Source organism: Pinus tabuliformis, chromosome 7 (genome assembly GCF_031772625.1).
Source record: "Pinus tabuliformis cultivar Carrire ecotype Pingquan chromosome 7, CPIR1, whole genome shotgun sequence".
NCBI lineage: Eukaryota > Viridiplantae > Streptophyta > Pinopsida > Pinales > Pinaceae > Pinus > Pinus tabuliformis.
Genome location: NC_142293.1, coordinates 908577641 through 908591111, shown reverse-complemented (window position 1 = coordinate 908591111; position 13471 = coordinate 908577641). Strand labels below are relative to the sequence as shown.

Genomic DNA, 13471 nt, shown 5'->3' with positions numbered 1-13471 from the left:
TGCGTTTTTCCAGACAAACGGTCTCTCGAAACTGCACTTGCGTTTTTCCAGACAAACGGTCTCTCGAAACTGCACTTGCGTTTTTCTAGACAAACGGACTCTGGGCAGCAGCTCACTCTCAAAATTGCACTTGCGTTTTTCCAAACAAACGGAGTCTCGGCGACAGCGCCTTTCCTTCAAAAAAATATGAGTGAGCTCCTCAAAAAAAAATTCAAGCAGGGAAAATCCGAGGACTCTCTTCCTCTTCTCGGCGGCTCTCTTCCTCTTCTCAGACCCTCCTCGACGGCTCTGGACAAGCCAACAACAACTCTTCCTCTGGCTGCAGGCTTCAACACACATGCGCTCTCTCCCTCCAGCACTGAGCAATCGTTCCTAGCAATGGCTCTTGGTCCATTCCCCTGTGCAAGTCGTTCAATCCAGCGGTAGTTCTTCAGTTAAAGCAACGGCGAATTCTTCAAACAGAGTCCTTGACAGTGTCTTCAACTCTTCAATGGTGAACTAAGGTCCTTTTCTCCTCGAGGCATCAAACGCATTGTGCTATGATACTACTTGTTGGTTTGAGACAAGAAAGAAATGAAACTAAATAACTAATTGGAAACGAAAAGAATCACACAAGTAAACATGGGGTTTTACGTGGTAAAACCTTGATAGTGTGTCAAAGAAACATCCACGGGGCAAGGGATTGGATCATTATTAAATCAGGAATGATTCTCCATGATTACATGATCTCGGGCATTCACCAGTTTTATAAGAGCCTCTCCTCCGTTACATAACTGCTATTAGATAGCAATCTCGTTACAAAACTAACTGGTAGTAAATAATAAGATTTTACTAATTACATATCTTGTTGTCACATTTCACCATATAAGTATAAACCCTGACAGGATTTTACAGATTTTACAGCATAGAATGGGTACATGACAAGGGTCATTTTAGAAAAAAAGTGGACCTTTTAATTTCGGGCTTGGCCTTTTCCAGCCTCTATTACTGTAAACCCTGACAGGATTTACAGATTTTACAGCATAGAATGGGTACAGATAATAATCTGGGATCGAAGTATGAACCTTTCTAGCCTCATCTCAACATGTCATGTATCCTAGATCAACAACCCAAGATAATTACTATGACAAGGGTGTGACAAAGCCAACCTGTCATCTATGGAATAGAACACTTCTAGTATTCACTTTATTATTCTAGAAATAATACATTCTAGAAAAACTTTATTAATCTGAGAAAACTAGCTAATTAACTAAAAGTGACTTTTGGAAAGCCTGATATATGCATGGAATGGGTCTAGACTCTAATGCAAGGATTGCTACATATTCACATCAATAGAATGCTGTTCTGTGTGCCATGTTGTATAATACTATGTATGGGAAAAAAAAACACTTAACCAGGTGGTAACACAAACATCATCATTTTTATTAACTCATAATTAGTGTTAGGTCAACATGGGAGAAGAACTTAAATCTGTTGATAATCCCAAAGAAAACAAAAGTGAACAAAAACTAATGGTATTTGCTGCAAAATACTGTTCTTCATTCAGCATTATGTACATAGTAATCTTAACTGGGCACTTCCATGGTTTTTGAAGGCTGTCCAAGTATCTATAAACAAAATATAAAGCATGACAGTCTCGGCTGGACAAACTAAAATAAGGGTCCAATTGCATTTCCAGCAAATGATTCAGATAATGGGGTTGTTACATGCATTGAAAGGATTGGAAGTTCCTGGCAGCAGAGCTGTTTTCAAAGAAAGAATCTCGCACTATGCTCATATTATTATTAACTGGGCACTTCCATGGTTTTTGGAGGTTGTCCAAGGTTCTATAGACAGATTATAGAGGAAGACAATCTTGCTAGCCAAACTAAAATAAGGGTCTAATTGCAATTCCAGCAAGATTATAGAGGAAGACAATCTTGCTAGCCAAACTAAAATAAGGGTCTAATTGCAATTCCAGCAAATGATTCAGTTAATGGGGTTGTTGCATGCAATCAAAGGATTGGAAGCTCTGGGCCACATAACTGTTTCCGAAGAATCTTAAGTTGATGGTAACATAATCTTTAAAATGATAATAATAATAATAATTAAAATTTAATTATTTTATGCATTTTTTTTAAACCAAGACATTGAGTCCCAAGTTGATACTAGATAGGCGGCCGAATCGAAGTCCCAGTCCTAGTTTTAAAACATTTGAGACAAGACAATGTATATGCTGATTTCAGCGGCGATGAAATAGAAAATATAAAGCTTTTTTCATGAAAATAATAGCACCCTACTGAATTCTATGAATGACTTTATATATATATATATATATATATATATATATATCAAGTCATTCTCTATACTATAGATAATATTATTATCTTCAGGAACCATTGCAGGGTTTGTAAAATCTTTCCATTTACTTCATTCGTTTACTTTAAGGCTCCTGCTAAAAATCCACGTAACGACATTTCTAAAAAATTAAAAAAATGGGCCATACTGATTCTTCTTTTTACTCTGCTACATGTCCCAAGACTTCGGCCCTTATAGTCCCTATTCTCCGGGATCTTGAAGATTTCTTTTCAGGTATCTATAACCGTAACCCCATTATGCTTTTTTGGGGGTCTCCTTTCTACTAAAACATGAAGAACAAAGAATCTATCACTTTCAATTAGAGTAAGCTCTTCGGTTATATAACATGTTTATGCAAAAACGAGAATCCCAAGTTTGAAGATTGAATTAAAATGAATTTACTCACCTTCATTGAAAACAGAAACAAACAAGGAAAATGCAGTAGAAAGAACCAAACCTTGTAGAAAATATTGAATCAGGAGTATAAATATTCATCGACATAAATAATATCATAGTATATAATACCAACTGATCTCTGTAACAAGAAAGCAATGGTGTGATTTCTACAAGATGGTATTTTAACCTGAACCTTGCCTTCTTGGCCTAGGGGAAAATCTGAAAACACATTCTTTTAGGAACATGTTAAATCATTTGCCAATAATATGGGAATTCTGTAATAAAAAAGAGACTGCAGTGGCTACCTAAAGAGTCACATTTCCTGCCAAATAACTCATTGTATATCCTGCATAAACACAACATTTTAACCTCGGCAAAGCAATGGTGGGTCCTCTTCAAAATGACATTTTAAACTGAATCTTCTTTGCTCGCTTAGGAGAAGATTTGAAAATCCATTCTTCTAGAGCATGTTATATCAGTCGCTAACGATAAGAGAAAATAAGACTGCACTGCCTACGTAAAGAGTCAAATTTCCTCCCAAATGACTCATGGTATAACCTGCATAAACAGAGCATTTTGACCACAGCAACTCAATTATGTCAGATATGAAAGTAGACCTTCGTTTAAAGACGATTTTACTTAAGGGGTTCGTAATTTTTTGGATGTCTCTAGATCACTGTCTTATTTTTTGGAATAAAGTGATCAAATCGCTCCACTAAAACAGATCACTTATTTATTTTGCCAATTGAAATATTTCTTACCTCAATACCATGTTGAATATCAACTCGCCCTTAAATATTATTGTTGTTTGCAGTGTGAACAAATAAAGCCAACAGAGCCTGCTTGGAGTTCCTCAGCAAGGCCATCATGGCTAAACTCTGAATTACACCAAACACAGGAAAACACCTGAGTATTCTCGATCTTGGATAAGACACTCTCCCACTCAAATTGACCAGGAGGATCAATTTCCTGCTGCAAAACACCTGCATCTAAGCCCAAGTCTATTTGTGCATCAATCACACTGTCTGTATCCTGGTCTGTTTGAAATGCAAATTTTGGTGAATGTGTGTACTCCATTTGGAACTCTTCAAAGCCTTTCAAATTATCAAGCTTCTGAGTTTCAGAATTAAAATCAATCTCATCCTGAAACAAGAAAATAACAATGCTCTATATCTCAGCATTTGTAAAATACAGAAAATGTTAATGAGACCAAAAATTTCACTAAAACACAATACCTTTGTTGATATGTCTAATGTACTGAGGATCCCCTCATCATGCGAAGATGTAAAGTCGTTTTCTCCTGAAGGTGATGATGAATCCGGCATTGCTTCTGAAGCCATATTTCCATTTTGCTCCTGCTGATCACAGGGTTTAGTAACTGAGGTTTCCATAGTAGAATCAACATTGGCATCGTATTTTTCCAAAGTCATATTTCCATTTTGCTCCTGCTCATCACAGGGTTTAGTATCTGAGTTTGCCATGGTAGAATCAACATTGGCGTCATCTATAAACTTGTTACCAAAAGTTTCAGGAGGATCAATGTCTGCTTTGCCTGCACTTGAGATTTCACCCGGTGGATCATGAAGCCTTTTTGCGTTTCTCACATGAACACCAACATGGCCAGTGTAACGATTCCTCTCATTGAAAACTTTATGGCATATTTGACATTCATATTTACCATTTCTTATAATTACACCATCCACAATTGACTTAGAAGTGCTTGTTTTCTTCACCTTCTGGGTGTGCTGATCAGTCAAATGTGCCACAAAATTACTTCTGTTACTGAAGTCTGATGTATTTGAAGCAGTAACGCAATTATCCTTTCTTGAATTATCTTCAACCTTACCCACTGTCATAGTTGAAGATGTTTGCTGCTGTTCATTATTAAGTAAGGCAATGTCATTCAAATGGGTAGTCTGCTGTTTAAAACATTCTCCACTGTCGTTGACTGGGCTTGTTGAGTTGCTAGATGGTTCTTGAACAAGTCCAACACCAGGGCAATGCATGCTGCTTGAAAGCATATATGCAGAAACCTCACGACATGAAGCAAATTGCTGGCCCTCTGGGCTGAAGTAAGAAAACATTTGAAAATTAAAATTTGAAAATGTAAATGTAAGGGAGAACAAACCTACAAACTAATGCTAGGTGCTAGACATATTTCATGAAAAGTTTTAACAATAACCAATCAGCAATAGTTTAAAATTGTACATCTATTAAAATTTTCCTAAGGTGAGATAAACAACTACAAACCAGCAACAAGAAAAAAGAATAAGAACCAGAAAACACAAAAAAACTACAATTTGTTCATGAAGGAAAATAATAAACTCAATTTTAAAAGTTGGACATTTTCTGTATCATTTGCTTCCTTTCTTTGATTTCTGAATGCGACTAATACTATCACCTGCATAACTAGCACCATGGCCAACAACAGTATCCATATTTTGGCAGAAGCCAGCCCCGACTGGAGCAACCTTCATAATAAAGTGGGTATTTTCAATATATTTTAACCCCAAGATGCAGAAAACTCCTCATGATTATATCCTAAGATCATTCTCTTCAATTTGCAGTGTTACAAATATAATTTCAGGGATATTGCTGACGGTCCAGAAATAAACTTATCAGGAACATTGAAATATATTGACTAGCATAAAGTTGAACCTGAGAAACTCGGAAATTTTTTTGGAGAAAATAGAGATATTCGCAACACTGAACTTTTGAGATCTCCGTAAATTTTGCAGAACTAATCATTTATTTTAGAATATATAACCCAATCTACAAAGCTAATTTTGGACATTGCACGATGTAATGCTATATGGGGTTTAATATATAAATGAGTGTTCTATTAATTCGTAGATCATTTATCATTTTGATTTTCTCAAGAATTTACTTTTTTAAAACGTCCGCTATTTTTTATTATTTTTAATTAATTCGTCATAAAAAATTATTTGGGGTCATGTTTCCATTCCATCCCTTTTTCAGAAACCGTACTCATCTCCAATTTTTCTGCAACATAGGTTTTATGGTGCATGTTCTGTTGGGATATTCACTAACACTGAGATGGGGGGTGAATTGGTATTAGGAACTTTTCAATAATTTTATCATATAATGTAAACATTAACAGTTAGCAACACCATTCAACAATGTATAACAACATAGACAGCACACATGGATTTTTAGGTGGAAACACTTAAGAGAGAAAAACCACCGAACACTTTATAATATGTCTTAAAGATTACATCAACACGTAGCGCCAACTTCCAAGATTCTCCAACAACTAGAAGGAGGCTCCAACTCTCTGATTTATCAACTCCAACTAAAAAGATATGCCAAAACCTTGGTTTTATCAGCTCCGACAGAAAGGATGCTCCAACACCCTGCAAGCTCCAACTTGCCCTAGCACCACATTGCCACCCTGAAGTGTTCTCAGGCCCCAACCTGAAGGAGACTTCAATCTCCGCCTTGTGCCACCCTGCCACCCTACTTAGCAAGCCACCACTTGCCCTGAAGGCTCTGACCTTCAATTCACCACAGTGGACCACATTTCATATATTTTCAAACTAGATCCACCTCTGCTCAATATCAACGTAAACAATCATCAAATCAGCCTGCTGACTCTGTCAACCTGCAATACTAACACAAGGTCATCAGCAGCAATAATAGCTTTCTTTGCTCACCAAAAGGATCAAACCCGATTAGCATTCAACACCTTCTGCTCAACAAACAGATCTACTACTGCTTAAAATGTATATCCAATGGAAAATCCTAGCAGTACTACCCTCCGGATATCACAAGTAGCAATAGTCCTCAATGATCAAAGAGTCATTTAAAACAATGTTCAACATGATAGCAAGCCCTCAACTCCAAACTCTAGCCATATAAATTCTGCTATTATAAGGACTTTTCAACCAAAACCTAAGCAGCATCTCAAGCTCTGGCAGTCTGTTCATCAATACATCGCACTCAAGAACTAGTGCCAACAATGACAATAAAATGCTCATCATAATACATGGGAGCTATATTATATATGAATGGAAACAATATATTAGCAACCCTATACCAACAACAACACACAAACTTGAAACAGCAAATACAATGTGGTTTCTGATCTCAGACTCTGACTTCTACAACGCATTACATTATATATTCCAAGGGCTAATCTCCACATTGAACCAATCACGAATTATTAGATCCCCTTCTGCCTATGTGTCCATGCAACAACCAATCATTGAAGTGTGTGGCCCTGCGCACGACTTGGTCAAAGTTTTCAACGTGTCAATCAACAATTGGTGCCCAGAACCAGAATGTCGTAACAACCAAAATTTTAAACCGAATCATGAAGCTAGAAAACAAAGCAATCTTTAGCATTATAACTCTTCTACCTTTCAACTAAAACCACACCCGACAACAATTTGTGCAATGACGTCATCCAATCTTCATACATGGTGTGGCCATACAACTACCAGTCTTAACGCTCCACTGGGTTCCGATCACAGTGCATTAGGTTCCAACTATACATCACAGTGAACCATGACAACACTCTGTTGGGTTCCGATCGCAAGCAGATTCAAACTCAGCCAATGCAAAGGTGTGTCCAGTCGAACTTAAAGAATGCATTGTCTCTGCAACGACACTAACATTAAACTCACACAAATGTATTCATTGATCGCTTAGAACTTATGCAATTCAATCACTCTACACTCCACTATAGACCATGCATTGTCAACGGACTAGAACATAGATAGACCTTACAGAAGCGCACTACAAACATTCGCATCAACACAAGCAACCACCCTCAATCATAGAGTATCTTGTTTGTTACTGCAATGTATATAGACAAATATAAGAGCTTGATCAGAACTTAGAAGCCTTCACCGAAATACAAAGATTCTTCTTATTTCTGTGACGGTAAAACTCGCAGGGATCAGAAAAAACACCCGTTGTTGAGCATACTGTGCCTTATCAAAAAGTGATTGCCCTGAACATAATTCTCATACTGCTCGTGAGTTACTTAAAATGGGTTCAAATGCAGTGCCCCATTTTACACACATCAACTTGGGATGAGAGCATATATATTTGCGGTAAGTGAATGAGTCGATTGTGAGGACCCAATTCCTTTCTTGTACCGAACAAGAAACAAAAACCAATAAAACATGCGATTGCTCACACACCCGAATGATACCCAGTCTTACAGTGAGCCACCAACAAAATAAAACCTCACATTGGAAACACTGAGAGGGGGGGTGAATCAGTATTTCTTTGCAATTGTTGAGTTATGCTAGTTAAGATTTTTATCACAAATTAAATCATGACACAAAAATATGAATAAGAGCAAACTAATTTTATTAATAAGATGATGAAGACTCCAATCCACCTTTACAACAATTCAAGCTCCAACCTGTACAACCAATATTGATTTGGGGTAGCATCGGATGTGCTCTAAGCTTCAAATTTTGCGGGGAGGCTTGGGCACAGGTATTCCAAAGAACCCAGAAAGTGTTTTGGGAAATTCCACCCAAAAGTGATTTTATTAAAATAATTAATATTTTTAATGGGGTTCCTACATCTAAACTTACGAAAATTAAAATATTAATGGGTATTAATCTAATCAGGGGTGAAACTTCTAGAAAAAACCACGGATCAAGCCAAAATGATTTGAGCCTTTGCTTAAGATGTAATCTAGGTCATTGGTTGCCCAACAAGAAGATATAAGAAGGGGCTTGAAGGTCATTTGGAAAACACACCAGGCAGATACTCAGTTGCCCAAGAAAATCGACTTTCTCACTGGTCGAAGTTCGGCAAGAGAAAATCGATTCAAAGGGAAAGTTGCAGGTGGAGGAGAGACAGAGAGGGTTCAGCATCAGTCAAGGAGACAAGGACGAAGAAGCAGAGCAGTGGAAGGAACAACATTGGGCAAATTGATGCTGGGAGAGGCAGCACTGACTTGAGTGACGCAGGCATCGCGCAGGCCAGTCCAGAGGCCAGAGAAAGTGATGTTGGGCAAGCCAGAGAGATGTAGATGGTGGAGGAACCTCTCTCTCGGGTCAAATACTTGTTCAGGAACATCTATAAATATTTCTCAGAAAGCCTTGTTCTATACTGCTGGGTGTAATTTGTACATGTTGATTTTTGCTGAAGAATAATAAAACCCTCATCTGCTGCACTGGTTTTCCCGCACTGGGTTTTTCCAGGGACAACTATCCAAAAATCACTATATCATTGTGTGTGTATATGTATCAGCATTTTATGTACATTTACTTTATGCAATGTTTTAATTGTGAAGACTGCAATAGAATATGTTTCGATATTTGTCGTAAAAATACAGTAGATAACTTATTTCTGAAGTAATAAGTAGAAGAAATCATATTAATCACTGCAGTAGGATTTCTATTTTAGAAATTTTCACATGGTATCAAAGTTATAGGGAAGAAGAAGAGAGAAGTAGGAGGACCTAGCGCTCAGAAAAGAAGGGAATTCGAAATTCCTGCAAAGGCAGAAATTCGAATCTCCCAAAGGATTGCGCAGTTAAGGAGATTGGGTTTCGTGGGAAAGTTCTCTCTGTGTGTAATTTGTACATGTTGATTTTTGCTGAAGAATAATAAATCCCTCTTCTGCTGCACTGGTTTTCCCGCATTGGGTTTTTCTAGGGACAATTGTCCAAAAATCACTATATCATTGTGTGTGTATATGTGTCAGCATTTTACGTACATTTACTTTCTACAATGTTTTAATTGTGAAGACTGCAGTAGAAAGTTTTTCGATATTTGTCATGAGAATACAGTAGATAACTTATTTCTGAAGTAATAAGTAGAAGAAATCATATTAATCACCGCAGTAGAATTTCTATTTTAGAAATTTTCAGATGGTATCAAAGCTATAGGGAAGAAGAAGAGAGAAGTAGGAGGATCCAGTGCTAAGAAAAGAAGGGAATTCGAAATTCCTGCAAAGGCATAAATTCAAATCTCCCAAAGGATTGCGCAGTTAAGAAGATTGGGTTTCGTGGGAAAACTCTCTCTGAGTGAGCCGACCGAGAGGTAAGTCTTTTCCAATCGAAATTTATCAGTGGTAGCGCAGCAAAAGATTCAGCAAGGAGGATTATTTCAGGTGGGACGTCGTTTTTCCTACAGCAGTTACCGGGATATGTTAGCATCAGAAATTGGGACAATATGGATACTCAAAGTTGTTGGTCAATAATTGTCATTGATGGAAAATATGCCAGTGGAACTTTCCTATTGATTAGTACACTATCACTGCACTAGTACATGAATCCTGTGACAAAGACATGCTGTCCAAAAGAAGCTATCATTCTGCACTAAATAATTCAAAGACAGTCACAAAGAAAAATATTTTGTTTTCCACCTTAGAGGCATCCTTCCACAATGATTCTTATACCATCTGAAAGAGGATTTTTTCCTATTTCTAACAAGCCCTTACTTGCCTCCAAACTCCCGGTGGTTAGTGAGAACTTGAATTTTTAAGTTGGAAGATATATATTCACTTATGAGCCGACCTTACTTTGGCCTACTTATGTCAGCCTATTCCAGAGATGTGTTTATTCATCTTCCTAGAAAAAAAACTATATATACACATTTCAGTTTTCACTTATCGATCATCAAATACAGAAAAGAGGAATTACAGTTCACAACTTGTGAACTTGAAGAAAAGGAGCATTGAACTTAAGGAGTAAAGGCTACGATTGGATAGTTCTGGGTTATAAAACAGAGATTGACACCTCCAGGAACCTGTATAAATCTCAGATCCGTTGTAAACAGTTTCAGATCTGTTTCACTGTGTTTTTACTTCGGCTACCACACAGTAATATACCTCAAATTAACAGTTAAAACACTTTATTATCCCTTGTCTCGGTGTTGTTGCAGAGGACTGTGTCTCGGTGCTGTTGCAGAAGACCTGTGTCTCGGTGCTGTTGCAAAAGACTTGTGTCTCAGTACTGTTGGTAAGATTGAAGCTCGAATTGAAGACTAGGATCTGTCCCTACTTCTGTTTCAGACCTGAGCCTTCAAAACTCAGACATGTGGCTCTACTATTTCGGATTTGTGCAGTAGCATTGGAGCAGTGTGATAATTTGGCACAGGAATATTGATATGGTGAAAAAATCCTTTTATTAGATCAGTGTGACGCAAAAATATTTGGCGCAGTATATTGGTGCAGTGTGGTGTATAAATCCTTGTGTAGAAGTATTGGAACAGTTTGAACAGTGGTCTGGAGCAGTGTGGTGCAAGGACATTTGTAAAGAAGAATTGTGACAATCTAGTGCTGAAGTCTTGGTGCAGCAGTGGTCCAGTAGTCTTGAGATAATCTGGTGTTGAAATATTGGTGCAGTGCAGAAGTCATGGTGCAAACTTTAGAGCAGTATTGATAAAGAAGTGGAGATGGTGTGGTATGGTGCAGATTGGTGAAATGAAGCATTCTTGAACTAACAACTTCAGTAAAGCAGCAAGGAAGGATTGGTGTCCTTTGGGTAGGTGCCCATAAACACAAGGTTGGTGCCTTGGAGAAGATAGGGTCGAAGCCCTAGAGGTCGGAGCCTCATTAAGTCCAAGTTGGTGCTTGGCAATAGGTTGGTGCCTAAATTTTGAAGGGTTGGAACCCTCACATCTTATTGTACTCTTTCATTTGATAAAAGAATTTTTATCCTCCTTGTCTCTATAATAAGATCATTCATTTCTCTGATTTTAATTGTGTAGAATCTAACTGGACATAATAACAATTGAAAAGAAATATTGATTCACCCCCCTCTCAGTATTTCCAACAAAAGTGTCTCAGATTTATCTACCAGATTAGATGAAGAATCCGCATGCCTAGCTAATTCAGCGTCAGCGAATGTTTGGTACATTGATAGCGAGGCTTCAACTCATATGACTGGAGTACAAGAACATTTCTCGAGCTATCAAGAAGAACAGATGGACTTCCAAATAACTATGGGAACAGAACGAAATGTACTCCAGTAGGGAAGGGCACCATAGCTTTTCAAACGAAAGCAGGGACCAACATCCGAGCCACCAATGTTCTGCATGTGCCAAGATTAGGAATGAATCTAATTTCAGTGTCCCAGTTACAAGACAAGGGATATGATGTATACCTCATCGGGAAGAGAGTATACGTTAAGCATCCAGGCTGGAAGAAGAAAAAGCAAATTGGGGTTCAAAGCAACAAGTTGTATAGATTGCAACTCGAATCACCAATGGCACTGATAGGCAGCTAATGGTGAGGGGGAGCGAAATGAATTATGGCACAGGCAAATGGGGCACTTACACTATGGAACACTAAGGATGTTCAGAGAGACTATTACAGGGGTACCAGTCCTAAGTAGTGAACATGATGACTTGTGCAGAGGATGTGTGCTAGGAAAGTACACTAAAGCATCTTTTTCCATAAGTAACAACAGAGCAAAGGATGTATTAGGATTAATACACTCAAATATCTACGGTCCTATGTCCACAAGTGCTCTTAGTGGTGGTGAATACTTCGCCACTTTTATCGATGATCACTTTAGAAAAACCTAGATCTATTTCTTAAAGACCAAGGATGAGTCTTTGATCGTTTCTGAGACTTTAATCCTCTGGTTGAAAATATGACAGGGAAAAAGATAAAGGTATTGCGCTCAGGTGGAGAATATATAGACAAAGATTTCACAGATTTCTGTGCAAAAGAGGGCATCAAAAGAAAGTGGACAGCTCCATATAATCCAAAGCAAAATGGAGTGGCAGAATGGAAGAACCAAACTATTGTTGGGGCAGCCAAAGCCATGTTGTATGATCAGGATTTACCTAAGTATCTATGGGCAGAAGCTTGCAACACGACAGTATATATTCAGAATAGAACTCCTCATAGAGCATTGGGGAAGAGAACGCCTGAAGGAGTATTCTCAGGAAAGAAGCCGAAAGTCATTCATCTTAGAATATTCGAAAGCGTGGCTTATTGTCACATTCCAGACAAGAAGCGCAACAAACTAGATCCGACTACAAAGAAGGGGTATCTCGTAGGATATAGCGAGACCTCAAAGGCATATAGAATCTACATTCCAAGCACTAGGAAGATTGTAGTAAAACGGGATGCAAAGTTCATGGAAGATAGAGCTTTTAGGAAATCTCATGAAATGCCTGCAGAAGATCAGTCAGCAGATGTTCCGTTAGCCCAAGAGCAGCAGGGGCAGCAAGAATGCAAGGCAGGAGAACATACACCTGGGTCGAGTACAGTGACCAGTACTAGTATTTCCTCAGAGAGAGGAAATGCAGATGCTTCTCAACAGACAGAACAACAAGATCAAGAGGAAGAATTGGTTGAGCCTCCCACCACCAGTGGTAGAACGAGCAGAGAGGTGCGGCAGACACTGAGGGATGCAAAGGACTTTGTTGGAGCTCCTAAAGCAGAGAATAGGCAACATAGACAACCAGATAGATACCAAGCATTGGTAGCTCAGGTTGGAGAACCCTCTAGCTTTTAGGAAGTTGTTCAACACCAAGTATGGGTGGATGCCATGGTGGAAGAGTACAACTCCATCATGACGAATGATGTCTGGGAAGTAGTACCTAGACCAGAAAATAGATCAGTTGTAGGATCACGATGGATCTACAAGATCAAGTATGCTGCAGACGACAACATAGAGAAGTACAAGGCAAGGTTCGTAGCAAAGGGGTATGCTCAGAAAGAAGGGATAAACTATAAAGAGACCTTCGCCCCAGTTTCTCGTTACACCTCTATCAGATATTTTGCATCCCTA

At 38.4% G+C, this 13471-nt stretch overlaps 1 protein-coding gene across 1 annotated transcript in view; it reads right to left on the bottom strand.

Annotated features, from left to right (window-relative positions):
• Window positions 1-2774: 2774 nt before the first annotated feature.
• Window positions 2775-13471, bottom strand: part of LOC149250562 (uncharacterized) — a 218209-nt gene continuing 207512 nt past the window's right edge. Inside the window, exons 2-4 of the mRNA XM_089459137.1 lie at window positions 3969-4800; window positions 3495-3876; window positions 2775-3291 (exon numbers count right to left, since the gene is read on the bottom strand). Coding sequence (XP_089315263.1) covers window positions 3532-3876; window positions 3969-4800 — 1177 coding nt within the window. The 3' untranslated portion in view covers window positions 2775-3291; window positions 3495-3531. The remainder of the gene's footprint in view (window positions 3292-3494; window positions 3877-3968; window positions 4801-13471) is intronic.